Raw genomic sequence first — 27,685 nt, forward strand, 5'->3', positions numbered from 1 at the left:
GACAGGGACTCAGTCATAAAACCTACTCCAGAAGAGCCTCAGTAACATGACATTCCTATCTCTATGTACCAGTTTCCATCAAGACAAGTTAGCCCATCTTTGCCCATCTTTCCCTATCCAACATAAAAGTGCCACTAGACTTGCCCTGCTGTCTGCTGTACGAGGTGTATGCTCTCGGCTGAATCTCCTGCAACAAAACCTCATCACTTGGTTTGTTACTTTTTCCACAGCCGTTCGTCAACAGTGTTTGAATCCTAACAACGTTCCTGGGGAGTTTACAGTCCCTTTGGTAACGGATCCACCAACATCCAAAAAGAGACTCTAAAGGCCTACGATTTCTGTTCTTGTTTGTAAAAGTTACAAATAAATAAACAAAACAAAAGCAAACCATAGACTGTAGCCCTGTACAAGCCTGTATGTATTAAAATCATATCAAAAAGCTGACGCTAAATTACTGTTTATAAATGAGTGTAAGAAAAATCATTTCCAAACCAAGCTAACAGGCCTCGGCCTAAGCCGCAGGCTCCGGGGGAACGAGCTGCTGCGAACGCCGCCGTGCACCGCACGGAGCGCGGCCGGAGCCTGCGGCGAGCCTGAGGCGGGGACGGGACGGGCCCGGTGAGACAGGGCGGGACCCAACTCCCCGGTACGGAACTCCCGCCCCAGGGGGCGGCCGCACGCCGGCGCGGGGGGCACGGAGCCACGATCAGTTCCGGTGGGGCCGAGGGCGCCGGCGGGCCGGGGGCGGGTCCCGGGGAGGATCCCGGGGCGGTCCCAGCGCTTCCCGGCAGCGCTTCCGTGCGCCGCGCCCCGTCATGCACGGCGGGCGGATGCGCCGCCATTTTTGCGCTCCCTCTGCCGTGCAGTGACAATAACAACCCGGCCGGGCCGTCCCCCCTCAGGGAGCGCGGGCACAGGCGGAGAGGGGGGAGCGGGGCCCGAGCGGAGCGGCCGCGGGGCGGAGCGGGAGCCGTGTGGGGCGAGGGGCTGGAGCCGAGGCGAGAGAGAGCCGCGCTCAGCCCTCCCCGCTGCTGCTCTGCGGAGACGAGGCGGCCGGAGCAGGAGGGGAGCGCAAGGAGAAGCCGGGGCAGCGGGCGGCTTTCCGTGGGGAATTCTGCGGCTGGAGAGGAGAATTGAAAGGAACTGGTGGGCGGCGAGAGGCAGGAAGGGAAACGCTCCGCTGGGAAAGGAGTAAAAGCAGAAAGGCAACGACAAACTACGAGAAGAACCAAAGTAATAAAGAAAAGGGGAAGAGGAGATAAAGTGATTGCTCCGATAAAGAAGAACGCGAAGGAGAAGGAATACGGAAGGACTCCGCTGATGAGAAGGAGGAGTTGAAAGCCCCCCCCCAGAGACAGCAAACAGAGACTGACTCTAAAACTCTCCCCCTCTCTTTGTCACACCACAAGGATTTGATGCCCCTCAGCCTGTTCACTTCTGTGTGTTCATGTTTCCCACAGGTTTCTCTTCCCCCAACCCCCCAGCTGCAGCCCAGGAGGTCAGACCTGCCACTGATGGTAACACTAGCAGCAGCTCCTCCTGCAAGAAGAGAAAGTTAAATAACAGCAGCAACAGTAATTCCGAAAAAGAAGAATTTGATTCCATTTCCTCCTGCACCTCTTCTCCTTCCAAAAACACCTCCTCATCATCTTCCTCTGTCATCACCACTTCCTCGTGCTCCTCCTCAGGGGTTGCTTCCTCCAACCATCACCTCCAGAAGAAGCTGCGCTTTGAGGACTCCGTGGATTTTATTGGACTCGATGTGAAGATGGCTGAAGAGTCTTCTTCCTCCTCCTCTCCTGCTGCCTCTTCTCAGCAGCAGCACCAGCAACAGCTTAAAAATAAAAGCCTTTTAATTTCGTCAGTGGCTGTGGGGCACCATGCAAATGGCCTGACCAAAGCTGCCTCCTCTACTGTTTCCAGTTTCGCCAACAGTAAACCTGGCTCTGCCAAGAAATTAGTGATCAAGAACTTTAAAGGTAACAGGCCATAATTTGTCACAACCTGTGGGGATCTGACACTCGACTTTGTGTTTTGTTTTCAGCCTGGAAACCGGTTCCTTTCAAATAGCCCCAGGTTTTGTGGGAATTGCTTTTCTGTGGTGAACATTTCTATACTTATGTAAAGGGGAATCATGATTTCTGGTGTGTGCTTGTCTGGTCATGTACACATCCTGGGCTACACTTTGCTGCTCGGAATTATTTTCCAGACTCCCTTCACTCTGTCTCTTGAGAAGGTCTTAATTTGCATGTTAGGTGTAAGGTTTTACTGCCTAAGTGTGTAAATCGCCTTTGTTTAAACTTTTAACATTTGATACCCCTTTTCTAGTAATCCTGATTCAGAACTTAGTGTATATTTTAGTCCAATTTATGATAAGTCTTTGCATAGAATGTGGATTTTTTTTTAATTGGCCTTGAATCGGCATGCCTTGTCTCTATCCCTGTTGTCTGTTTATAGGATAATCTGCCTGTGCTTAGTTTTAAATGTTGAAACTAAGGTGATTATCGGGCTATTATGGTGGATTTCCTTTCTGGTTTCCCCACTTGCCTTTAAAGTAGGTAGTTCAAATTTTTGCAGAGTTTTTTCCTTATAATGTCCTCGCTGTAATTTTTAACTGTAGTATCTTTTCTCTGTCTTAGCTTACTCTTACTTTATAAATTTACATTATTTTATAAATTCTCTCCAAACAAGTGTCCGAGATTTTTGAGTAGTGTTACTAGAGACCAAGGTAGAGAAATTAAACTTTTCTGATGTGATGCTGCTTCATTTTCTAGTAAATAAAAATACAAATAGGTAGGCAGAAAGCTTAGCTCCAATGCTGCCATTTTTTTTTTTCTATAACGATGAGGCTGTCATGGGCTTTTTTTATTTCCTGCTTGCTGTCTTCCACAATAGTCTACTACCTTGCTTTCTTGGGTTGCTTCTTTCTCCTCATGTGTATTGGTTTGTGGAGGGGTAAAAGATATTACCGAAATTAAAATTAATTTTTAAATACACGATTGACAGAAATGTTCTGTAGACATATTGCATTAGGTAAGGATTAGGACCCACTGTAATGTTTTGTCATGATCACAGTGTAACTCTTTGCTTTAAGGTTCCAATTCTCAAAAATGTTCTCTGCCCATCAAAGCATCATCATATCATTTGACTGATTATTTTAAAATAGAAACCTATGATGCATTATAGGCTGCTCTTCAGTTGCTTGTGCACTGTTATCTTTAAGGGAAGTTAACTTCTCACCTTTAAAATACCTGTTAAATGTCATGGATTGCATGGTGCTGTGATCATCACTGCTTATGAATTGGTATTTGAACCTTGCTTAAAAGGGATGTCTTGGTATTCTGACAGCCTTGCTTTTTATTTACTCACCGATACTAAACTGAATAATGATCTTAAGATTTTTGTCTTTATCTTAGTGTGATAGCAATAATATCCTTTACAAGTTAAATAGCTTCCTAAAATCCATAACCTTGGTGTTGCCTGCTGAGCAGCATAGTCAGGAGCTGCTAGTGAAAATAGGCAAGTCCATGGTCAGATCCAGATCAGGCAGCTAATGTTGGGATATTGCCAAAATTGTAGGGAAATGCTTGGAAGAACAAAATAATTACTTCTCTCTGTTAGTTATTTCTAAGGAAATCATAAAGCTTTAAAATTTGTTTTTTACTTTTAGGTGTGTAAAAGTCAATTTTAATAGAGTATAAACTCTGGGCCAGTTTCACCTGTTGGTAGCATGAATGTGCATGTGTCATCTTCCTCCTCAGATTTTCTTCTTCTGTCTTCTCCATTTAGGAATGTCCTTATTAGAAGAAAAATGGTCACTTTAGGTAGTTACAATAATATAACATTTTTGAATAGTCCTTATATTCTGAGGATGTGACTTGGGGAATATCTTAGCATGTTGTAAATGCTGTGGTCTTGCTGAAGGTGCTGCAGAGCAGGGACATCTCGAGAAAAGAGACAGAAAAAATAACTGAGAGGGTCAGATCTGGAGCTGTTTGAACATTAAAAGAGGCTTAGCTCTAAAAAATATCCACTGGCCAAACCCAAGAGAGACATAAATGGATTCCTTTAAAATTGGAAGGTTTTCCTTGGGACCATAAAGCCTGTACAATAATTACAGTGTTTCCATGAGTGTTTCTTGAGGAGTTCTTTCCAACTGGTAATACGGAGCAGAATTAATGGGCAGTAAATAAAAAACTGAGATACACACAACTGTGTATCTTTTAATGCATCATTTTTGCCTTTGATGTTCCTTTCTTTTGGCTCTGCTGTCCTAGTAATGAGAGTTTAAGGAAGGTATAGATCATTCTTGCTGCTTTTAGCCCTTCTTGAGCTGCTCAGGCCCAGGATTGTGATTTTTGTAAACCACAGATACTGTTTGGGCTACAAGTGCTGTGGTGTGTATATCAAGAGCAATGCTGAGTTTCTTCAATATGTTACTCTTTCAAATGTGAATAAGATACTGCTTTTACACAAATGCTTTCTTTCCATGTAAGTATAAATTAAAAGCTGGACCATCAGCCCATACCTCTTTCCCCTCAAAGCTACATCCTTTTAATTTCTGTTAAAAGTTCTGCTTTATTTAAATACATTCTCAAACATTATATAATTTATTTTAAAGATAAACCCAAATTGCCTGAAAACTACACAGATGAAACCTGGCAAAAACTGAAAGAAGCTGTAGAAGCTATCCAGAACAGTACTTCAATTAAGTACAATTTAGAAGAGCTCTATCAGGTAAGTGCATTAAATAAAAGTAATGGGTTAGGGCTTTTCTGTTTTGTTCTCAGATGTTTTTGCTTAAAACACTTGATATGGTGGTAAGAATATGGCATTTTGCTTGGTAGCTGCTTTTGTCATTGAAAAACTTGTCACCAAATAGTTTCTTCATTTTTCAGTCGTGAGTTAGAATTTCACAAGACCTAGCATCAAACTCATGTTCTGTTTTGTTTTTTTTACTTGTCTCAACAAAACCCAAGGTATAGTTTCCCTTGCAGCAGTTGATGAGAATTAACAAAGGCAAGGAGCTATATTCCCTTTTCTTTTTAGGGGTTATGGTGTTTATCTGCTAAAGATTAAGAGGTTAATCTGCTAAAGATTAAATCCTCAAATATTGGTGTTTAAGAATAAGGTGATTTACAATAAAATACAATTTCTTTTCTGAAGAAAGTATCTGTTCACAATCAAGTATCACAAATCACTCAAAACCTGAAACTTTCTATTGGCTTCTAGTAGGTAAATAGAACACCATTTTTCCTTCATGAATTGTATTATTTTGGTTTGATTGTAATTTTCAGTCATTCTAGCATTCATTCTATTCTAACAATTGAGAATCCAACTTTATTGCCAGCAACAACTCTGATTGTGTTTTCTTAAATACTTTAGGAAGTGATCAGATTGAACTGCATTTCCTAATGTTTTTTATAAGCTCCACTTCTGCTTTTTCAGCTGAGTGTGCTGGGGAGATTTCCCCTGCTTACCTTTTCCCTACTAACGTCACTTGCAGTTTTAGCAGCATAGCAGTGGTGCTGCTTTAGCTGGGCATTAAGAAGCACTTGAACTTTTTCCTCTTCTTCTAAAGCCTTTATTACCTGGTTAGTTGTTTAATTTGTTCCTCTGTGTGTGTATATAGCCTTCTCACCACTTCTTTTTAGTGTCTCTTCTTCCCCTGCCCTCCCCTTTTCAACAAAAGCTGCATTTTGTATATGAGGCAAAAATCCTGTTTGTACAAGGCTTGGGGACAGATTTAAGGAAGAATTAATTGCTTTTCCTCAGTCCACAACATTCTTAAGATTACTATAGTCTTTTGAAATGTTCAATTAATTAACTAAAAAAACTGTTTTTAACAGTTTGTCAGAATAATAGATAGTATTGTTATTTTTGCAAAACTTGGTGCAAGTGATAGCAAATTACAACCAATCGTACTGGGTGGTAGTGTAAATTTCTTACTCTAGACTAATGGGGCAAATAACTGTTAATTAAGAGCTTGAAGGCTATCCAAAATTGTTAAAAAATACAGAGTTCTATTGAAATACTTGCTTCTGTTTAACAGTGTTGCTTAAATTTTTGCTCAATCTTACCACAAGCTTAATTTAATATTACTTGTGACCAGAAAACAAAAAATAAGCTTTTTTTGTTTTAAATCTCAGTGTTTCAACATTGTTATTACTTAAATACTTCTCAGTGAAATAGAGTGCAATGAAGTATGATTTTTTTAAATATAAATCTAAAAATAAATGTCTTGATTTAAAAATAGTAATAGGAATCACTAGTGTTTTTAGATGCTAACTAAACTAATGTCATTTCTGAACAGCTGCTTGGTAAAAGGATCTGATCCCAAATATGCCTTGGCAGACACCATTATCCATCATAGAGGGGAATTAGAAAAGAGTCTGCAAAAGTTCTGCTGTGCACCTCAGAAGAGGATAATTATTTTTTTAATGGAGTTAAACTTCTTGCTTTTGGTTTAACTCTTGTCTCTGCTAGAAAAATCCCACTAGGCAAACATTTTGAAGCTTTATTTCTTTGCAGGACCCAAGCTTCTTACTTGCTTTGTTCTCCCTCAGCAAACAAAATTATTCCCATCTTGGAGTAGCTGAAGTACTACAGAATTGAATGCTTCTTTCATAGAATAATTTTCCTTATATTATCTTTGGTACCTGATACATAGCTATTTTTTTTAATCAATCAGATTCAAGTACTTCAAGAAAGTTCTGATTTTCTCTCATCAGAGTTGTGTTCAGTTCTTTTTCCGTACCACAGACACCCAGGTGTGGATGCTGCAGTTAAAAGGGGAAAAAAAACAACCAAAAAAAACCCAAAGAAAACCAGAAAACCACATCTTACTGCATATGTTACACAAAGGAAGTAGGGCTCTTCAGATTTTCTCACCATCATTAGGTGAGATTCCCTTAACAGAAGCATTTTTTCCACTAATTCAGAACAGGATAATTTTGTGAACTAGTGGCCCTAAAGTTTTCACATGTGTTGATGTTGATACATTTTAGATACAATCAGTATTGTCTAGCACTAGTAATTAAGCAAAGCATAATATTGCAGTAGGGGGTTAATCTCTTAAAAATTAAAGCATTTCTGTATATGTCATCAACAAATATGCAGAAGTTTTGTACTTTGTTCAAATACCCAATCCTAGCAGCCATGTTTAACACTTTGGAATTTCTGGTAGACAAATGTAAAAGCTGAGCTTTATGTGAACACTCCATAAAAGTAGGTGTATGTTAATACATGCTTATCTCCCTCAGAGTTAATTGTATGCATTTGTCCATCTACAGTGCAGAAGCTAATTCTTTTAAGGATTTAGAGCAGCAGTACTTGTTTGATAGCAGCAGTTGTAACAGTGTTGGGGTGAGCTGACCAGAAGTCCAGGACAGAGGCTGCTGGTGTCCTGAGCTGGTGGGTTGAAGGCAGAGTAGTGCTGGTTCTGCAGGTAACAGGCAAGTTCCATCCAAAACATCCCTCCCAGCTCTCAGTTGGCTTCTCCAAAGTGGAAGAAATGAAGAAGCCTAGGAAGATGGCACTTGCTGAATTTCTAATCAGGCTCTTCAAGCTCAGTGTTTTCCATCCCCTTGGTGTACTGAATTAAGTATCAGGTTATATCCTGGTTTGCTGCCTGATCCTGCTTGTCCAATAGGAGGATAGAGTTGAGCAGTGCTCATATTCTCCTCTGACCAGTGAGCTATAGAACACATTTTCCTATCACTTTATTCTATGTTTGGTGTTTCTTAAGTGTTGAGGCTGAGTCAAACCTGTTGCTGTTTCCAAACATTAAGATGTGTATACTTGGGTGTTAATTCTGGCTTTCCTTATTTCTTCATTCAGACCTGTTTTGGTTAATTGGCACTTTCACTCTCTTGCTATACCTGTTTACTCCTGATACTAAGCTCATGCAGGTTTGGGGAGTTTTGTGGTTATTGTGTGGGATGGTTTTGTTGTGGGGTTTTGGTTTTCATGAAGGTTTGGTTTGTGTTTGGTTGGGGTTTTTTTAACTCCTCTGTATGCTAGAGCCAGTATTAGATGTAGTGCACTTGCACTCAGAGTCATTCCTATTGGTATTCTGGGATGAACCCAAGAACTCTTGTTTAGCTGTTTGGATTGTTGCTGTGCTTTCAGTGGTGTCTGCTCACTGTGCTTCCATTTGGACTGTTGGGAAATATTCTGGGGTAATGACATAGAGCTGCTCTATGTCTGAGCTGTGCTGTCCCTCCATGGTTGCCTGCAGGTGCTGGGAAGCAAACTTTACCTTCCAGTCCTTTTTTTCCCAAGGAGATGGTTGTACTAGCAACTGAAATCTTTTCCAATAAGTAAATAATAGCACAAAGCATTAATTGAAAATCAAGTATGCTTTTCCTCTAGCTTCTACAGGTGTTTTACAGAATAATCTCTTACTGTGTGTTTCACCAGCCTGCAAAGAGTTAAAGTTGTTTAGTTGCTTTTGAATTCTGGACAATGGGTTTGAATTTTAGAAGTCTTGAGATACACTAATGGACTTAAGAATGATTGTTTTCTTGATCAGTCTCCAAGACATGGCCCCATTAAACTTCTTTTCATTTCTTACTGTGAGCACAGTGGTAATTCTTCTAATACTTGATGAGATCTAGAAATCTGGGATTGTCTCTTTAAATGTAGTCATGCTACTAATATTCAGGATTATAATTAAACTTACTCAGGCAGGGAGTTGGTGGAAGGATAGATAAGATAGATAACATATGTATACATATGTACTTTTGGGGATGAGGGAAGCTTAATCAAGGAAAGGACTGCAAAAGGAAATTAATCTGGCAGTGCTTTTCCACTAATATCAGTGTGACTTGCAGAGCACAGCAGTTAATAAAATTATACCTTAAGTGACTGCTTTGAGGTATGAAACCCAGCTACTGGAAGATATTAAAGTACCATCCTTGATTTTAGAGATGCCAGTCCTGCAGTTCCATGGGAGAGACTGACACTGCAGCTAAATTGATGGTCTGTGAGCTGTTCAGGGCACAGCCTGCCTTTATCTCCTGTTACATTGCAGTGCCATGTCTGTCTCTGGTGTTTGTATGCAGCAGTTAACTGGGTTAAAAGCTGGGAGAAGCAGAATTCTTTTCTGGGAAGGGATGTCCTCCTTTCTTGTAAAACCACATGTAAGAATATAGCAAGATTTGTTTGTTTCTCTTTCTCTTTACTTCAGGCTGTTGAAAATCTCTGCTCCTACAAGATCTCTGCAAATTTGTACAAACAATTGAGGCAGATCTGCGAAGACCACATTAAAGCACAAATTCACCAATTCAGAGAATATCCTTTTCTTAGCTGTTGACAAGCCAAAATTGTTTTACCTGCAAGTATGTAGTGATTTCTTTGACATTAGGCCATGATAATCTGAATTCCTTGGCTTTGTGTAATTGGTTTTGCTTTTATTTCTTTGTGGGACCTAGGAGAACACTACTTGTTCCTTTATGCTTGTAACCACTGAGAAATTTCTGACAAAACTTCACTGGTATTTTTGAAATGCTTTGACATCTTACAGAAATCTGTGTTAGATTTGCAGCAAGGCTTAAAAAGCCTTTATTGGCTCTATCATGTCTGCCTTTTTCATATTGAACTTGCCAAGGTTAGATAAAATTAAAAGTCTTCCAACAAATAACTGTTGGGTTTTTTGGAAAAATAATGGTGATCTGGCAGCATGTCAGGTTTTGAGGATCAGGATGTTTTATTTTCAGAAATTTGGAGTTGCATCAGGTTGACGTCCTGTTAAGTGGATATTAATTAGTACCAGAACTATACAGTTAGCTGAATAAAAGATGAATTTGAAGGATAGAATTTATTTCTTAATGTTAACTCTTAACATGAGCTGAAATTACATTGTAGTGGTAAGCCCTTACATGTATTGGGTACTATTGGGTTTTGAGGTATGGGGATATGTATGTTTGTTCCATTCCCCAGGGATGGGGATTAAACAAAATATTCAAAATTATTTAGATAATTTTTTTAATTTGTTCAGATAATTTTGATTTCTCATTATTAACACAAAGACTCTCATTAAAAATAAAAATAAATGTGTTGCCAGGAATTACCTGGTAGTTCTTTCTGAGAGTAGGTGAGTTTGTTGTGCTCCCTGCTAAGTGTCTTTAAAAAATAATAAAGTTGGTTCATTTCATTGTTTACACCATCTATTAATCTTGATTTTCTTAATGATTTCTTCACGGATTCATTGGATAGTGTCCTTTTTCTAAAGAAAATAGACAAATGTTGGCAAGATCACTGCAGACAAATGGTAAGTTTATCTTTTTAAGGAAAGCCAGTTGCTTTGTCAGCCTGTTTTGCTTAACTTTGATTTTTTTTTTTTTTTCAAACTTCTGAAATGTCTTAAATTTATGTAAGGTTTCTTTGTGATATACAGCTGTATCTAGTTTGTTAGAAATCAAGCCTTGAAAATAACTTGCCTGTAGTGTGTTTCCTGGCATATGGGTCTGATCTTGGACACAAAGACACCCTAATTTCTCATTGTCAGTTTTATGCAAACCTTTCTCCTTTATACCTATTTTTAAAGGAGCTGCTCTGTAATACAGAAATATGCAAAGTGTCACATTGATCACCTTGCAGGGATTGGCAGAAGATGTTAAATAAATCAACAGCATCCAAGAAAGCACTGCCTGAAACCAACTGGTGGGATTTCTAGTTGTTGTTGAGCATAATTGGTGTTGCTCTTCAGTTTCAAGAGTAAAATGATTGTGGCTGTTTTATTCCTTCTCGTGACAGATTATGATTAGAAGTATCTTTCTGTTCTTGGATCGAACTTATGTCCTTCAGAATTCAATGCTGCCATCTATTTGGTAAGGGCACAAAGAATTAAATTATTTGGGGGGGCAGAAATAAAATTATTTGGGGATGTGTTTCAACTATTGCTTATATCTTGCTGATTTTCAGATGGATTTTTTTAAATATAAGCCTCATAGTGACCTTTAAATTACATGGTGAATGCATGAGTGCTTGTTGCAAAGAGGTTTTTAATTTACTTGCCATAAATTATAGGATTGTTCTGGAACAGCTGTGATCCCAAATTTCAGTGAAGTAGATATCAGCCTCCAGTTTGTGCAGTTAAAGGAAGGGATCTGGTCCACAACTGAAGTGCAAGGGTTTGGGGTGCCCAGTAACTGCCTTAGCAGGCACAGTATTTCAAGTTGGAAAGAGTTATTTAAAATAGAAGCAAGATATGCTTTTTTGGACCTCAACTTCTGCTCCTCTTATTATTAATAATTAGTATTTGCCTTACTGTTCTTTGGTGCCTGAATTACTTTGGAAGAGGTTGATGGAGGGCCTGACTTTTCCTAAGCGTGACCGTACCCATAGTTTCAAATTCATGGAAAGTTTTAACTGGGATGGTCATTGCAGAGATCCTTGTCTGTCACATCACTGAGTTCTTCTAAGCTGTGCCTAAGAATTAGAGATGAGTAAGTGATGGACAAAAAAGGGATATTGTCCAGCACCATAACCATGGAATTGGAACCCAGGATGATATTTTTCTTTTCTCATGAAGGTTGGTGTTCCAACATCCTGTCAACCAACTGAAAAATAAGGATGTTGCAAAAGTTACATGGCTATTTTGCATTGGTGCTTAAAATGTGTAGCTTCATGGTGGTGCAGTGTCATGGTTTATTCTAGTGTTCATATATTTGTTCATCTTGAGTGATTTGGAGGCAGAGGAATGAGGAATTGGAAGAATGCTGGTATTGGCCTCTTTATTAGATTTAGATCATGTTTTAATAAGAGATATCTGGGATTTATTCTTAAACCATTTATTGAACAGTCTTTGCTTTCTTTGTAGGGATATGGGACTAGAATTGTTCAGAACTCATATAATCAGTGATCAGAAGGTTCAGAACAAAACCATTGATGGCATTCTGCTGCTGATTGAGAGGGAAAGAAATGGTGAGGCTATCGACAGGAGTTTACTGCGAAGCCTTCTGAGCATGCTTTCTGACTTGCAGGTGAGTACACCTGTTTCACCTTTAAACCAGTAAATAGCTCAAATTCTTACTTGGTGCTCAGTAAGCTTTACCCTGGGTTTGTGTCATGTTGTTTCCCCAGATTTATCAGGACTCTTTCGAACACAGATTCTTGGAAGAGACCAATCGCCTGTATGCAGCAGAGGGACAGAGGCTTATGCAGGAGCGAGAGGTATTTGGGATGTTTGCAGTGTTTGTTGTGCCTATTGCCAAAGCACTGTCAGGGAGTAGAAATACTCTGCTGCCTCAGTGTACAAGGCAGTAATGAGACCTTTGTTTTTAGTATTCTGAAAAAGGAAATGCACGTGCAGTTGCCTTCAGTCACAGTGCCAATGATTTTTGACTAAAACTGGAGCTGCTACTTCTGTCAGACCAGTACTGTCTCTTTTTCCCTTCTTGTTGTTTGTTTTCTTTAACATACAAAACTACTCTGGCATTTTCAGGTTCCAGAATATCTTCACCATGTCAACAAGCGCTTGGAAGAAGAAGCAGACAGAATAATCACTTACTTAGATCAGAGCACACAGTAAGTGCAGTTTCTCTTTGCCTGGTGGTATGAGCTGTTTGGCTCCTCTTCTGCTGAGGGCCATTTAAGTATCTGCAATTTATTTCTGTTATTGACTGACCATCAAATGCTTTTCACTTCCCACGGTTCCATGTTTACAATGAAGCACTGTCTTGGCTCACACAGCTAATAGCATTTTCTTCTTCTAAGTCACTGTTATTTTGGCATAAATGTTGTTAAGTATTTGCATGAAGAAGAATAGGCTGCCTCTCCCAGCCCAGATGTCTCTTTCCTGGTCAAATGTAATTAGTCAACTGTTGTCCTACCTGAAAAAGATAAGACTTGGCATAGAATATTCTTAAGCTAAAGCCTCTGAATATTTGCAAAAATTTGCATGTTGAGTCTGGGAAATTTTTAAATAATGTCATTCTCCAATCTTTTGTACTTAGAAGCAGGATTTCCTCCAACACAGTCAGGTGGAGGCCTTCTAACATAAAGCTACAGCTGTTGTGTCTGAGAGAAAATGTAGGTCACTGATATCAAAACCTTTCTGAGAGAGAGGTGTTTTATTGCTGCTGTCATACATTTTGATTTCCTTCCTCTTTCAGCTGTTAAAAGCATTTAGCTTGTTCAGTGGCTTTCTTCTTCCACACCAGTATTAGTGGCCAATTCCCTGTTTTGTTTTAATACCTCTTGACTTGAGATCTGTCCTTGGTTTGTCTCCCAAGACATGAATGTCCTCCCACAACACAGGATTGGGCACATTATTGGATGAATTCTCCCCAACTTCTTAACTGATGGAATCATTGTCCAGCTGCCTGCAGGTCATGTACAGCAGGCTTATTGTGTGAATTAAAATCATTAGTCAACAAACAGAAGAAAATATTGTTTACTGGGGAGAAAAAGGATAAATGTGTATAATCATTTTAGGTCTTTGGCCACAGATAATTAGAGCACTCCCAATGATAATGTAATTAACATAATCTCAAAAGAAGGATTTAAAACTTTCAGTAATGGAAAAAAGAAAAGTAATTCTAAACATTTCTTCTGTAGGAAGCCACTAATTGCTACTGTAGAAAAGCAACTTCTAGGTGAACATTTAACAGCCATTCTTCAGAAAGGTAATCTTTCTTCTTTATGGAAATGTTTCTAATTACTGCTTTGGGGCTTTCAGCTCCTGTGCTGAAAGAAAGCCATGGTTGCTGGGGGAGGACAAGCTGCACCATTCCTTAACTCCCTTTGCTCCTCAGTGCCCAAAATAGCACTGGCCATTCTGGTTGCAGATAAGGGGACACTGTGCTGTCTTCTGATAACACAGCAAAGCAAAAGGAAAATTAGAACAGGAGACTCAAGCTCAATGTATTGAGTGGCATTTTGAAGTCTTGGAGGTAAAGAAAGGAGTACACTTTGAATTATGGCTGTAACAGAAAAGGGAGATACTGAGTACTTGCTGCTGACAAAAAGCAGCTTATTTTAAAAATGTAGTATAATTTGAGCTGTGGAATAGATTGCCTCAGTTCTACAATAGTCTCTGTGGAGTCAAGTGACCCTCTGGTGATCTCAGAGATACTCTGGAAATAGAAACAGATGCAGCAAGAGTTGAATAATAAACAATCAGGTCCTTAGTAGCCAGATTCTGAATGAAGCAGGTATGTGAGCATCTTCCTGCAAATGTGTAACAAACTCTTCATTGAGTGGAGTATCAATGTTTACCCATTTGAACCTTGCTCTAGAGCATCAGACTGTCTCCAGAAAGTGAAAAACTGAATGGTGAAGATATTTTTTGAAGCTGATTGCCTTCAGGCATCTGTAAGATTTATTTTACAGCTGGAGTTGAAACTCAGAGCTGTCTTGCCAAGGAATTTTTCCTGCTGATCAGTACAGTGTAAACTTTTCAAGTCTTTAGGGAATAGTAAAGCAGTAAGCAAAGATGTAGTGATAAGGTTGTTATATAAAGTACATGTATCCTAAGTGCAATAAAATCATGTGCAGTAATAAGATTCTTAAGGTTTCAGCCAGATATTTCGTGTTTCACTGTTAAATTAGGTACTTTAAAATAAAATAAAAACCCAAAAACCACCACTACTAATGGTTTGATTAAAAAAACTAGTTTTGAAGAGGCCTCACTGTGGTAATAAGCTGTGCTTTCTTTGGGTTACTCTGGTTTTAATTTCTATTGAAATTCTCCCATTTGCAGGTCTAAATCACCTTCTTGATGAAAACCGAATTCAGGACCTGTCTCTTCTCTATCAGTTATTCAGTCGTGTGAGAGGTGGAGTACAGGTTCTCTTGCAGCACTGGATTGAATACATAAAGGTACTGTTCTAGAGCTCTGGAACAGATACCACTGCTGTATCACTGGGGTTTATACACACATACCTGAGTCATCTCTAAACTATTGCATTTTTCTAAAAATTGAAGATATTTGCTTATGTATTTAATAGACAGCTTTTGAAACATCCCAGGAAAGGTACAATAACTGTTCTAGCTCTCTTGAAGAAAACAGTGAATATTCAGTTCCAAATACATTTGAATTTTATAATCTTGCTTTTAGTTAGTTTGGGACAGCCATATTTCTTCAGTAGTTATTTGGGTAATGGCAGAATGTTTGTTCTTCCTAATAAAATTTCCTGTGAGAATGAGTGGTTGTTTAAGTTACCAACCAGATGAGGTACAAAAAGCACTTGAATATCAGTTAGGATGATTCATTTTATTTCTCAGTGAAAAATGCCACAGAAAATTTGGTTGTTGTGAAGGAAGAGTACTATAAAATAAAACTCAGTTTAGTGGGAGCATTACCTATGTAAAAGCTGAGGATATAGATGATTAAAAACGATGTGTTAATTTTGTCATGCAAAACTTAATTTCTTTAGACAGAAGTTCTGAATCCATTCACTTTTTCATCAGTTGGTTTTGAATCAATATGCAAGGCCTAGGGATGATTATATTGTAAATACTTCATAATACAGTAATACATAATAAAGTAATACTTTTGCTGTTACTGGAATAATATGAGTACCAGAAACAACACATTACAAAGGTAACTTAAGATTTTAGAACTCTTGTCATTTAAATTAATTATTCAGGCTAATTGAAAGATATGTTTTATTTTGCAGGCATTTGGTAGCACCATAGTAATTAATCCTGAAAAAGACAAAACCATGGTCCAAGAACTTCTTGATTTTAAAGACAAAGTTGACCATATTATTGATGTTTGCTTTCTCAAGAATGAGAAGTTTGTAAATGCCATGAAAGAAGCCTTTGAAACATTCATTAACAAAAGACCAAATAAGCCAGCTGAACTCATAGGTATTTTTCTTCAATTTCTTTCCTGTGAGAATTTGGGTGCTGAGTTGCTGATGCACTTACAGATGGGATATGCTGGAATTTTGTGTTAATACATGCACAGTGCACATCAGCCTGGGGATCTGCTGTGCCACCTGATGCAAGGGATTGTTTGGGAGGGTAGCATCAAACATTAAAAGCAATCTGGTCATCACTTAACTGGCTAGGCTATAAAAAAAAGGGCAGAATATCAGAATTTGGGCATTCCAGCAATTGGCTGGTGTCCAGACATGAGAATACTGCTAATAATTAGAATTTTTCAGAAGCTTACATAACTGTGCCACCAGCATGTGTGCACAGGGCTGTCAGGGCTTTAATACATGAAGGGAAGAGAGCTGAGGATGCACTGAAACTCTCATGGTGTGTGGACAGAGTCTCTGGTTTGCAAAGAATGTTACTTACAGATTTGTGCATTACATTCCTGATACTCTGCATTGGAATCATTTCCCCACACAATGAATAATAAGTAAATAAAAACCTGCTTTGCAATTGGTTGTGCTGTTAGGCTTGTGGACTGATGATTTCTGCCCTCCTTTTTTATATTAATTCCCTAACTGTAATGTGCTTACCAGCCCATTTGAAATTAAAACAAACAATCTAGTTCGATTGAAACTGGAAATTAAAACAAAATAATGATATGCTAGAGAAATTCAGCAGTATAGTCAACACATTTAAATAACTGATTTACATATTTTTATCTGATTTTTTTGTTTCTATTACAGCCATGTCAATCTGCAACAGCAGTGACTCTACTTTGAGATCACAACATAAACCAAGATTTTTTTCCATAGACAAAATGTTTTTTAGTTAAGATGCAGTCATTGCTTATCTGAAAAAAGATACTAGGCTGTAATGTTTGTATAACTTTATAACCTCTATGAAAAAGTATCAAGGTAGCTATTATGAGGCTGATAGACAGTGATTTCAGGATCCTTTCCATTTTCAAGATTTCATAATGTTAGATTTAGAGGTTTTGTTTCACTGTGATATTAAGCATGTGCTAAACTCTATTCTTCAACACTCTTTTAGCTAAATATGTAGATTCAAAGCTTCGTGCAGGCAACAAAGAAGCTACTGATGAAGAACTTGAAAAAATGCTGGATAAAATTATGATCATATTTAGATTCATATATGGTAAGTATTGGACTTTTTTGGTGGGGATACAGTTGTTTATCCAGTAACATGAAGGTACTTTGAAATTATTTTTACAATCTGGTTACATTTTCAGGTGTTTGTTCTCTGTGGATGTGTTTTGTTGGTGTAGTGCTGTTTAACTACTTTGCCTGTCAAATTGCAAATAACAAAACCTGTGGAGATCTTCATATGAAGGCCCTTTTTGTTTTTCTGAGCTTTGAATCGGGTCTGTTGTAGGTAATGTTTGTTTAAAACCAGCAGTGCTTTGTGTTCACTTTCAAATCTCATCTCTTACAGGAAAAGATGTCTTTGAGGCCTTTTATAAAAAAGATCTAGCAAAGAGACTATTAGTTGGGAAGAGTGCATCAGTAGATGCTGAAAAATCTATGCTTTCAAAACTCAAACATGGTAAATATCTATCTATCTATCTATCTATCTATCTATCTATCTATCTATCTATCTATCTATCATTTCTATCCATCAGCTCTTTTTTAAAAGTAGTATTTTTAACAAGCTTTCACAGAAGCACTGTTGATATTTCCCCTTTCCATGAGGGCAAAAGCCACCGTGCAGGTCCTGAATGACTGGTGGGTTTTGAGGAGATTCATTTGTTTTTAGTTTTGTAATCATAACAGGAAAAGCCAAAACCCAGGAACTTTAAAGTGCACAGTGTATCTTAGCCTGTGGGATAGAGTTGAGGTTCCCTGCTGATTAAATCAGTGATGTGCTCAGAGAAAAGATGACTTCCAGTTGTTATTCACTGCCAGCTAGTTCTTCTCTAGTCTGGTCTTCATTGTTTCATTGGATGGAGCCTTTGGGTGGTAAGGGTGAGATTTTTAGAGCTTGATCTAATTCTGCCATCAGGACACAGTTTGAAAGGCAGCTGATAGGGATTAGAATTTCATCTGTGTGACCAGTGGCCACCATAGTAAAAGGATGAACAGTCAGGTCCATGTGGTAAAACAACTGGGTTGCAAAATAGCTACCACATCAAAACATCTTCCTTTTTCTTCTTTGTAACCTTATTCTGTTCCTTAATTAGAATCCAGGTCTTTATGTAAGAAAATCTGGTGGAAAACGTCATCTTGCTTAGAAGTACATTCTGGCACTGAGAATAAGTACTCTGAGGTGTTGAAAATAAACAGATTAATTTCTTATATTTATATTTTCTCTTTTATAGAATGTGGAGCTGCTTTCACCAGCAAACTTGAAGGAATGTTTAAAGATATGGAGCTTTCAAAAGACATAATGATACAATTCAAACAGGTACTGAGGGAAAGCCCTGTCTTGTCTGTGCTTTTGAAAATATTACTGAATTTATTAAAGGTTTTTCCTTTACAAGGAAGGAAGCTTCTCCACAAGGAGACAAGCTTCTTCAAACAAACAAACAACCCACAACAATAAGAGAATTGTAAACTTACAAAACATTTTAACACCACTGTATTCTGGTGCCTGGTTTGGAAGTTTTTGCACATTTAGTTCTGGTGATTTTGTAATGTTTTGATTACAAACAGTTTTTAACATTCTTTCCTCTATTCACACTTAATTAGATCTTCACCTCAGTCTGCTAAAACACTACAATTGCTGTTTTCTTCCTCTGTGGAAGTGTCTTTTGAACTTCAGAAAAGTGCTTGTTCTTACCTGCATTTTCTTGTATGTAACTTGCAGTTTATACAGCAAACACTTCGTGTGGTCACTTGTCTTCTCTGCTCTTGCAATCCCTGTTCTAACTTTTCAGTTCTACCTGAAATATGTATAATTAACATAGCTCTATTTCAATTTATTTTGTTTCTCTTTGCAGTATATGCAAAATCAGAATGTCCCTGGCAACATTGAACTAACAGTGAATATTCTGACTATGGGTTACTGGCCAACCTATGTGCCTATGGAGGTCCACCTGCCCCCAGAGGTAATGAACTTCATGGGTTATACAACTATTGGCCTGTCAGAAATGCATCTTGGGGTCCACTGACACTTGGTTTTCAATATGCATAGAGAAGGAAATGCAAGAACTATCTTTTTAAAATGAAATTTGTTTTCTTGCAATTCCCTTTATCATTCTAAGCCTTGATTTAAGGCTTAATTGATTGTGGAGGAGGGAAGGATGCTTTTAAAGTAGAAATTGTGTTTCAGTGTTTTGGGATTTTTCTTTCTTTAGATGGTAAAACTGCAGGAGATTTTCAAGACCTTTTATTTAGGAAAACACAGTGGTAGGAAACTTCAGTGGCAGTCAACACTAGGACACTGTGTGCTAAAAGCAGAATTTAAAGAGGTGAGTCTATTGTTTCTATTGCTCCTGTTGTGTTGTTGATTGCAAGTCTGGGTTGTACCTTAGGGATGTATGGGGAAGCTTTTTTGTGCTGTGATGGAAAACTTAACACTGTTTCTGCAATTACTTTTAACCTCCTGCTATCTTTTCCAGATATTGGTAGTTTCTGAAACAGATGTGTTAATGTCTAAGAAAATTCACTCAATTTCTGTATTGGTGGGGAAAGAAAAACCTGTTGGGGAAAATATCCACTGGCTTTAGCTCCAAATTAAAAACTGCCCTCATTTTTATAGTAGGGAGAAAAAAAAAAGGAGGCCATGCTTCTTCAATGGCCTTACTTCATCTGATAGCATTAAACATCTTCACAGTAAGCTTTTCAGTACTGAAATACAAAAAATTTCTGGATTGTACAAGAACACAACTGTTTTTAAAGGGTTTCCAGTTATTCCCCTTCAGCATTTCTTCATGGACACAAGATTCTCATGAAATAGCAATGCTTACCACAACAATTTTCAGAAAAAGTTAATGGTAAAACAAGTATTATCAAACTTGGTTGTTTCAAAGATTCTATGGTTCTTTACACTGTGTTCCTTAAACTAATGTTTGTGTTAGATTTTGACTTAAAGGCCTTCCAAATTGTAATTTTAAGCACTCAGTGCTTTAAGTCATCTGATGCATGTCTTGGGTGAGTTATGTCACTGATAGAATAGTCCAGCCTTGTGGCCTCAAGCTTGTGCTGCATTTCACAGTAAATACAAGTGACCAGTACCTTCTATTCTTCCATATTCTCAAGTGAATAAAATAACACCCTGTTAGTGAAATAACTGACATTCAAGAGTGACTTGTTTCTCATGTTCCCCTCATTCCTTTCCCTCCACCCCCCAGAAAAAACAGCCTAGTGATGTCTGTTTATTTCCCTTGTGACAGGGCAAAAAAGAACTTCAGGTCTCCCTGTTCCAGACACTGGTGCTGCTCATGTTTAATGAAGGAGAGGAGTTCAGTTTAGAGGAGATAAAGCAAGCCACTGGGATAGGTTGGTATCAAAAACAGCCAAGTACTTCCAAGTGTTCTTACTAAAAAAACCTAAACAACTTGTTTCTGCTTTAGAGGATGGAGAGCTGAGAAGGACACTTCAATCTCTGGCTTGTGGCAAAGCCAGAGTACTGACTAAAAGCCCCAAAGGCAAAGATGTGGAAGATGGTGATAAATTCACATGTAATGATGATTTCAGACATAAGCTCTTCAGGATAAAAATCAACCAAATTCAGATGAAAGAAACGGTATATTTTTTTTTAATCTCTGGGGTTTAGATCCTTGGGTTAAGAATTTGTTGCCTGCCCTTTTACAAGCTTTTTTCCTCCTGGTTGTCATGTACATACTGATATCTCTGTCAGAGTTACACGTGTAATTTGGATGACAGCACATACCTAACAGTGATTTAAATGTGTGCCTCTGTACTAAGACACCAGTGATGCTGGATGTCTCTAAGTAAGGTTAGAGTTCCAATTCTGAAATGCTCTTTTCATCCTTTATCATTCCATGGAGCTTTACTGACCATTTGTGAACATGGAAAATTCACTGTGGACTTGTTTCTCTGACAGCTGTCCAATGTAAAATCTGAGCAAAAGTTTAAATCTTGGTACAAGTGTGTTTTTCAATAGACAATCAGTCTTCGTATTTGTATAGGTTTTATGTCAGATATTTGACAGCAGGCATTTCGCTGTCTTGCACTGAGAATTGTCTTGGAGACTGAAAGAATTGTTTTGACAGTGCTGGTGTTGTCATTAAAGCTGTTCTGAATGGGTCCTTCAGGTGGAGGAACAGGCAAGCACTACAGAGAGGGTGTTCCAGGACCGGCAGTACCAGATTGACGCCGCCATTGTGCGGATCATGAAGATGCGCAAGACGCTGAGTCACAACCTGCTCGTGTCAGAGGTCTACAACCAGCTGAAATTCCCAGTCAAGGTGCTGTGCTGATTTTAATACTTCTAAAACTCTATCAGTTCTTTTTATCTTCCCTGGCCTGGCCTCAGTTGAACAGTGCTTCTAAAATATGCATCTTTTTAGTATTAGAAAGGGCAAATAGTCACTTTCAGGAGGTTTTAAAGTGCCAGTTGTTACTAAAATCTATTTCCAAAGGATTTCAGCCCTGAAGTTTGTTAGCAGTAAGGGAGCAGCTGGCTCTCCTTGTAGGCTGTTCCACTGTTTGCAGTGTTCTGGCAAGGTACTCTTGGGCAAAGGAGAAAATGCTTCAGATCTCAAAACCAATTCTGTGTTGCAATCTTAACTTGGTTGATGCTTTTGAAGTACAGTGGTTTTTCTGGATGGATTATACTGGTTAATATATATACTCACATGTATAGGAATAAAAGTAAAATTGGTGAATGTCTCAAAGCTGAAGAAGCCCACAGTTGAGATATAAAATGACTGGCTTATTGTGTACAAATGGAAATGGGATTTCAAACAGACAGTGATGCATTGTTGGAATTCAAATATATGGTGCTTTCTATCAGTGGAATTGTAAAACAAAAGATCCTGCTATTTAATTCCATTGTATTACCATGTTGAGTGCCTGCAGGTCTGTAAGTATTACATAAATTGCAGTTGGGCTGTGTAAGATTATAGCAGATCATTTAAATAATTTTCCTCACTTGTTATCATGAGGCATTTTTATAAAGTTCCTCCCCCAACAAAATCACAGGGCACACAAACTATTGCACAACTCATTTGCTTCAAGAGGAAATGAAACTTGTACTTTTACTGGCTAAAAGTCCAAAATAGAAACACTTTGGTACATGATGCACAAACTGCACTTATTTAGAGTTCAGTTCAAACAGCAGCAAGTATCTTCCCTTCCTGTAAAAATCTGTTTAGCTGCAGGTGATAGCTAACTTTGTAACTTTCTCTTCTATCAGTTATACATTGCAGACTTTAGAAGCTCTGATACTTTAAAGGATTTTAAGTGGGATTTCTGTTTCCTCAGCCATATCAAACAATATAGATATTTGGCTCAAGTGGAAAGAAAAGAACCAAGAAGCATTGACTGCAAAGTAATAATGCTGACATGTGCTTTGTTTTACAGCCTGCTGACCTTAAGAAGAGAATAGAATCCTTGATTGACAGGGACTACATGGAAAGAGATAAAGAAAACCCGAATCAGTACAACTATATTGCATAAACATATGTTGGCCTTTGTTTTACTGCACACTTGGTGTCCTACACAGTTGCCAGTGGATAAAGTAGCCTCTTGATCCCATTAATTGACTTTTTATACTACCGATGATTGAATGAAAGCAGTGTAATGGAAAAGTATAGTAGAGTGGACTTCTTTCAGTGGTTAACATGCCCATTTAAAGAGTAATATTTACATTTTAAGAAGAATGCTGTTGAACTCTTTGCATGTTATTTAGTAAGATGTGCAGAAAGCTGAAAGAAAGTACCTGGTCTTTCTGATTCCATTTGTCTCTGGGTCTGAAGAGGAGTCCCTTGATATATGACAGATATCTTTCACATCTTTAAATGGAAACAGAAGGTTCATTAATATAAGAAAATAGCCTTTAAAATGCTTAAACTGCATGCAAACTTTTAATTTACTGTACAGAATGCATTTCAGTTATACATACCATTGGTTTGGTTGATGCCCACACTTGGATTTGTTTCTCTTGATGGGGGAAAATGGGGAATAAGCCAAGCTATGCTTATTGCTGATCTAATGGCAAATATTCTTGGTTGCAATTAAGACAAAATGGTGCCATTATAAAAGGATGTATAAAGTTTGCAGTGTGGGCATATATACTGTATATACAAACACCATTCTTAAATAACTGCTACAACAAAACAAGTTCAGATTAGATTTATATGGCTTGCCTATGAGACTTGGTGTTCACCTTTGGAATTTTAAGCATAAAACAGCCATAATGGAAGAAGTGACAGTTTTTACTAGTCATGGGTAGAGGAGGCCTTCACCTCTTGGCAGCAATACTCTAGAATAAAGATAATCTATTAACAGATGAAAAGCCACACTGTTACTGTGGTAAAGCTGTAAGAACAAAAATTGCAAGTGGATTTTAATACTTGTTTTGCTTTGCAACATTCTAAACTTGAACTAACCTCAAGGTTTAGACAGGGCAGCTCTTCTAAGACTGCCCTGCTTTGGATTGCTTTAACTTAAAGCTTTAAGAACTCAGCCCTAGAGCCTAGCAGGCCTCCTAGAACCCAGAAGCCTACCTCTCATATAGTAAGTTAAGTATTGCTACAAGGCATCTAAAATATATTTTCTTAGATGACCAGAGAGCATTCTTTGCATCTTTATAAGACATGGGAGAGTAAGTCACTTGAATGTAGAGCTTTGTTTCAACAAAATACATTTTTTATTGCTTATAGCAGCATGTACCAGGAATATATGGAAAAAAAAAAGACGTCAGCAGAAAAGGAACTCCTCCACGTACCAGTTCTTCCTTACCCAGCCAGGCTTTGTACCTATGATCAGCTGTGTTGCAGAGCACAATGAAAAACCTCATCCTCTTTCAGGCACTGATAGTCCTGGGGAATACCAGATATCTCTTGAAAGCAAGATGTTACTTTTGTTTAGTGGCAGTGTAACTTAGCTCTCTCTGACTCTAACTTCTATCACTGTGATCCCACATTCAGGGGTGTGCATGTGAGAGTGTGTGTGTGTTTTCTATCTGACACATCCCATCCTTAGTGCTTTTTTTTATCTGCTGTTTAATTCCATATATTCTCCAGCCATGTTTTCTCTCAGGCTCTTTTGTATGCAGTCCTCAGCTGACAGATTAAACAAATGTGGGTGCTTTTTTCCCTACTAAATTATTTGCAGTCACCCTCAACTAACCATCATACAGCTCTGTGTGATCTGCAGAAAATCTGCCTTGCCCCTTGACACTATTGCAGCATAACCACTGGTAGACATCCAGGGCCACCCCTGCCTCTGTGAGACAAATACTGACAGTAGAGTTATGTGGGAAGAACCTTGGAGACTCCTCCTGCAAATCTTCAAGTACTAGCTCAAATTGAGATCCACTGGGGAGGAAAGAATGCCTCCCACCATAAAAAAAACTTCTGTGTTTTGCATTCAATGTTCCTTTTCTTGTATGTGTTTTGTATCTTCAGCCAATAAAAGATTCCTTTTAAAGAGAAATGGAGAAGAAGCATAAGACTTAACTCTTTGGGAGACAGGAGCTGATGCATTGAGCTGGTTCCATTCAGTCTGTTGTAGCATATAAATCTACACCACTACACGTGTGAACACCCATTGTGGCAAAACCCTCCCTCATTACACAAGTGTCACATTCACTCAAACAAACTGCAAAGGACTGTAGGTTTATTTCATTTTTATCCTGTCTAATGCAGAAAATATTATACAGAAAATGTCCTGAAATCTCATCAGAATTCACAATCTGAGGCAGACCCTAAGCTCAATCCAGTTAAAGCAACCCAAAGAATGGACTTTGAGAACCCTGGCCAGACCAGGAGAGGGGTGAGCGAGGGGAGGGGAGAAGGCTTCTCCTTGTAGCTTCGTGGGTTTTCCCCAAGAACTTGTTCATCTCTTCTGCTAAGGTCTGGCTCATTCCTGGTTCATGACAAAGCTGCAGCCAAGATTTGTCGTCGTACAACTCCGCAAATTCTTGCTGGGATCATGTGCCTGCTTCTTGAGCCATATATATCTCTGTAAGAAAAAACTGAAATGGGCTTGGACCACAACTCATCTGGCTAGAACACAGCTTGTCTTTTGGCCACACATTTTTAATCTTGACTCTTGCATGCAGTTTATAGCACCTTGTTCATAAGAAATTGCAGTTTATTCTTAGAAATATATATTTTAGGTTTTTTAATCTTTATACCCATAAATGGACTATTTTTTTGTCTTGGCTGGTTTCAAAAGTGACCATTTTGTTTAAATGCTGTAATTGCAAATGTGTTGTAAACGTTGTTTTGTTCTATAGTTTACACAAAGGTGCCAAAGTAAATAGTTAATAAAAAAAAAAAAAAAACAAACCCTAGCAAATTGTTAAGTTGCTTTAGCTGTTCTTCATATTTTGGTCTCAGCTTTTTTTTTTTTTTGTCAGCCTTTCATTTTTTCCTAGACATATCACTTGCCCTAATGCTTTCTTTTAAAACAAAAAAAAAAGTGCATCTAAAAAAATGTTCAAATACCACTCTTTTTTTAGTGCTCTCATATAGTAGGAAGAACATTTTCTTTGAAACGTTACACTAAAATTGTAAGAGTACAGCAGCATTCAAAAATGTAATATACTTTTTGTATAACAGTCTTGAGAGTGTGTCTGGAGTGGGGGGGAAAAACTAACCCTGTTACTTTTCAGAAGCCTCTTCCCTCAGCTACCAGAATATGAAAATGTGCTTTTTCACAGCATCAAAAACTTATAGTTTATGCAGACTTGCAAACAGGGCATGTATCACCGTTGCATCCTTCGATGCAAAAAGCAGCAAAACCTTTTTTATGTTTCATAAGTCTGATATGGGTACAGAGAGTCTTTCTTAAGTTGGTAAATAATGTAAATACATGTCCTTTCAGAGAGTGAGTCTGTTATCTAGGTATTTTGTGTCATTTAATAAATATTAAACAGTTTTGTGTTGATAAACTCTTGTGTGTAAAATGCCTTCTTACTCCAAGTTCTGTATGTTGGGCTTACTAATGTTTATGGCTTCTTTAAATTCTTTAGCTTGTGCTTTGATAGCAAAATACTTGTTTGCTACTTAAATATAATAAGTAGTTCTTTATTCATTCAGTCATTAAAATCCCTTGAGTTTTCTAAGTGGCTTCCATTCCTGAATTTTTATTATTTTGGGTTTTTTGCTAAGTCTTCTATGGTTCTTGGAGGGGAAGGAAATAAGCATCCTCATAGACCCTGAATTGGAATTAGAATGTGTACAAGTGGCAGAATTACACAAAAACACCAGAGGTGGTGCCTTGTTGCTCCTGAAGGAGGCAAGTGAATATGCTGTGACTATTCCTTGTCTCCCACTTTATCATTATTTTAATGACTCTGGAATGATTATTGAAGCGTGAAGGACAGAGCGTTCCCTCATTCTCCAAAATACAGAATTTGCTTCTCATATTAAGAATGGCGAATTGGCCATTTCTTGATTTTTCTCCTTTGCCCTGAGCAGCTGGGTTAAATCTGAGCAGAAGGGCTGTGTCCAGCCTGGCCCTTCCCAGCTTAGGAGCTCTGAGGACTTGGTGGAGGGAGGAGATGGAGTGTTTTGGATTTTCTATTTTAATCCTGGAAACTGGGATAGCTGCAGCAGAGCAGGAGCTGATCCTGTGAGCTGTTCTGGGAAGGCTGGCAGTTCCCTGCACTGCTGGAACCACACAAAGGCCTGAGGCAGGTGGGTTTAGATGCGTCTGGGAAGCATCTGCCACCAATCTTGCTCAGCTGCTTCCTTCCTGTCTTACAGCCTGGAGGTATCTAAATGCACGGGAGGGTTTTTCCACCAACACTTTCTCCTTAAGGAGAATATTTCCTACATTCTTCAACAAAAAAAAAAAAAAAGTCCTACAGGAACAGATTATTGCTTGGAGACTGACAGGTTATCTGTCTACTCTGAGAAAAACAAAAAAACCGGAGCAGTAAATTCTTTCATTCCTTTTCCTGTGTGAGGTGCAATATATGCCACTGTACTTTCTCCTGATTGAGAAAAACTGATGACAAATCAAATTTATGATGGTAGTTTTGGATTTGCCTTTTTTGTTCCCCCTTAAAGAGGCCAGGGCCTGTAGACATACTGTGGAATTTAAACAATTGACACCTCAAAACTTACTGGAGTGGTGGAGAGGCACTGAACTTTGTGCAAAGGGTATCTTGTAATACATGGAATTAACTGGGAAGAGAAACAATGGATGTTGGTTAATCTACAAAGGAGTAGGTTTTTCTCCTGGTTAAGTAATTGTTTCCTGGTACAAGGTCACCTTTCAAATGACTCACAGTTTGTCCTGCTGCTGCTTATAGAAAATTAGCATTAGGATATAAATTAAACAAAAAAAGTAACTTTGAAAGTGAATTTTCTAGAATCAGTAGGACATTGCAGCACTGCAAATAAACCTCTTAAGCTGAGGAAAAGTAGTTCACATCCAGCAAATACTAAATTTTTATCAATTGCTAGAGATTTACACAGACCAGTCACAGTAACTGTGTCTGACCCTAGGACCCCACTAAGAATGCCAAGTCCAAGTGAATGTTTCCAGTTAGTCTCCTGTCACTTCTTTGGTTGCAGCTCAAACTGGTGCCTCTGGAGAGGGACCCCTACCCCAATTCACACCTCAGTTATATCCCTGACACTCACCACCCAGGCCAAATCAAACACAGAATTCTGGTCGGTGGATTCTTGATTTCTTGCTGGGTTCCATTGTTGCTAGGCTGGCCACCTTCTCATGTAGCTTTTTCTCTT

At 38.5% G+C, this 27,685-nt stretch overlaps 1 protein-coding gene across 1 annotated transcript; it reads left to right on the forward strand.

Annotated features, from left to right (window-relative positions):
- Nucleotides 1-819: 819 nt before the first annotated feature.
- Nucleotides 820-26,052, forward strand: CUL4B (cullin 4B). The gene is made up of 20 exons (XM_036401959.1): nt 820-1,979; nt 4,622-4,737; nt 9,191-9,294; nt 10,204-10,273; nt 10,759-10,832; nt 11,825-11,987; nt 12,088-12,177; nt 12,449-12,531; nt 13,564-13,631; nt 14,708-14,826; nt 15,627-15,819; nt 16,885-16,989; nt 17,287-17,397; nt 18,170-18,255; nt 18,791-18,898; nt 19,148-19,261; nt 20,186-20,291; nt 20,366-20,538; nt 21,071-21,223; nt 22,341-26,052. The coding sequence occupies exons 1-20, from the start codon at nt 1,448-1,450 to the stop codon at nt 22,434-22,436; spliced, it is 2,664 nt and encodes an 887-aa protein (XP_036257852.1). The 5' UTR covers nt 820-1,447; the 3' UTR covers nt 22,437-26,052.
- Nucleotides 26,053-27,685: the final 1,633 nt, after the last annotated feature.

The sequence above is a fragment of the Molothrus ater genome, chromosome 14 (genome assembly GCF_012460135.2).
Source record: "Molothrus ater isolate BHLD 08-10-18 breed brown headed cowbird chromosome 14, BPBGC_Mater_1.1, whole genome shotgun sequence".
Taxonomy (NCBI): domain Eukaryota; kingdom Metazoa; phylum Chordata; class Aves; order Passeriformes; family Icteridae; genus Molothrus; species Molothrus ater.

Bases quoted from the DNA above. Each gene is read 5' to 3' on its own strand.
- CUL4B (XM_036401959.1), top strand. From the start codon at position 1,448: ATGTTTCCCACAGGTTTCTCTTCCCCCAACCCCCCAGCTGCAGCCCAG. The intron at 13,632-14,707 runs GTAATCTTTCTT...TCCCATTTGCAG, and splicing joins AACAGCCATTCTTCAGAAAG to GTCTAAATCACCTTCTTGAT. The intron at 17,398-18,169 runs GTAAATATCTAT...TCTCTTTTATAG, and splicing joins GCTTTCAAAACTCAAACATG to AATGTGGAGCTGCTTTCACC.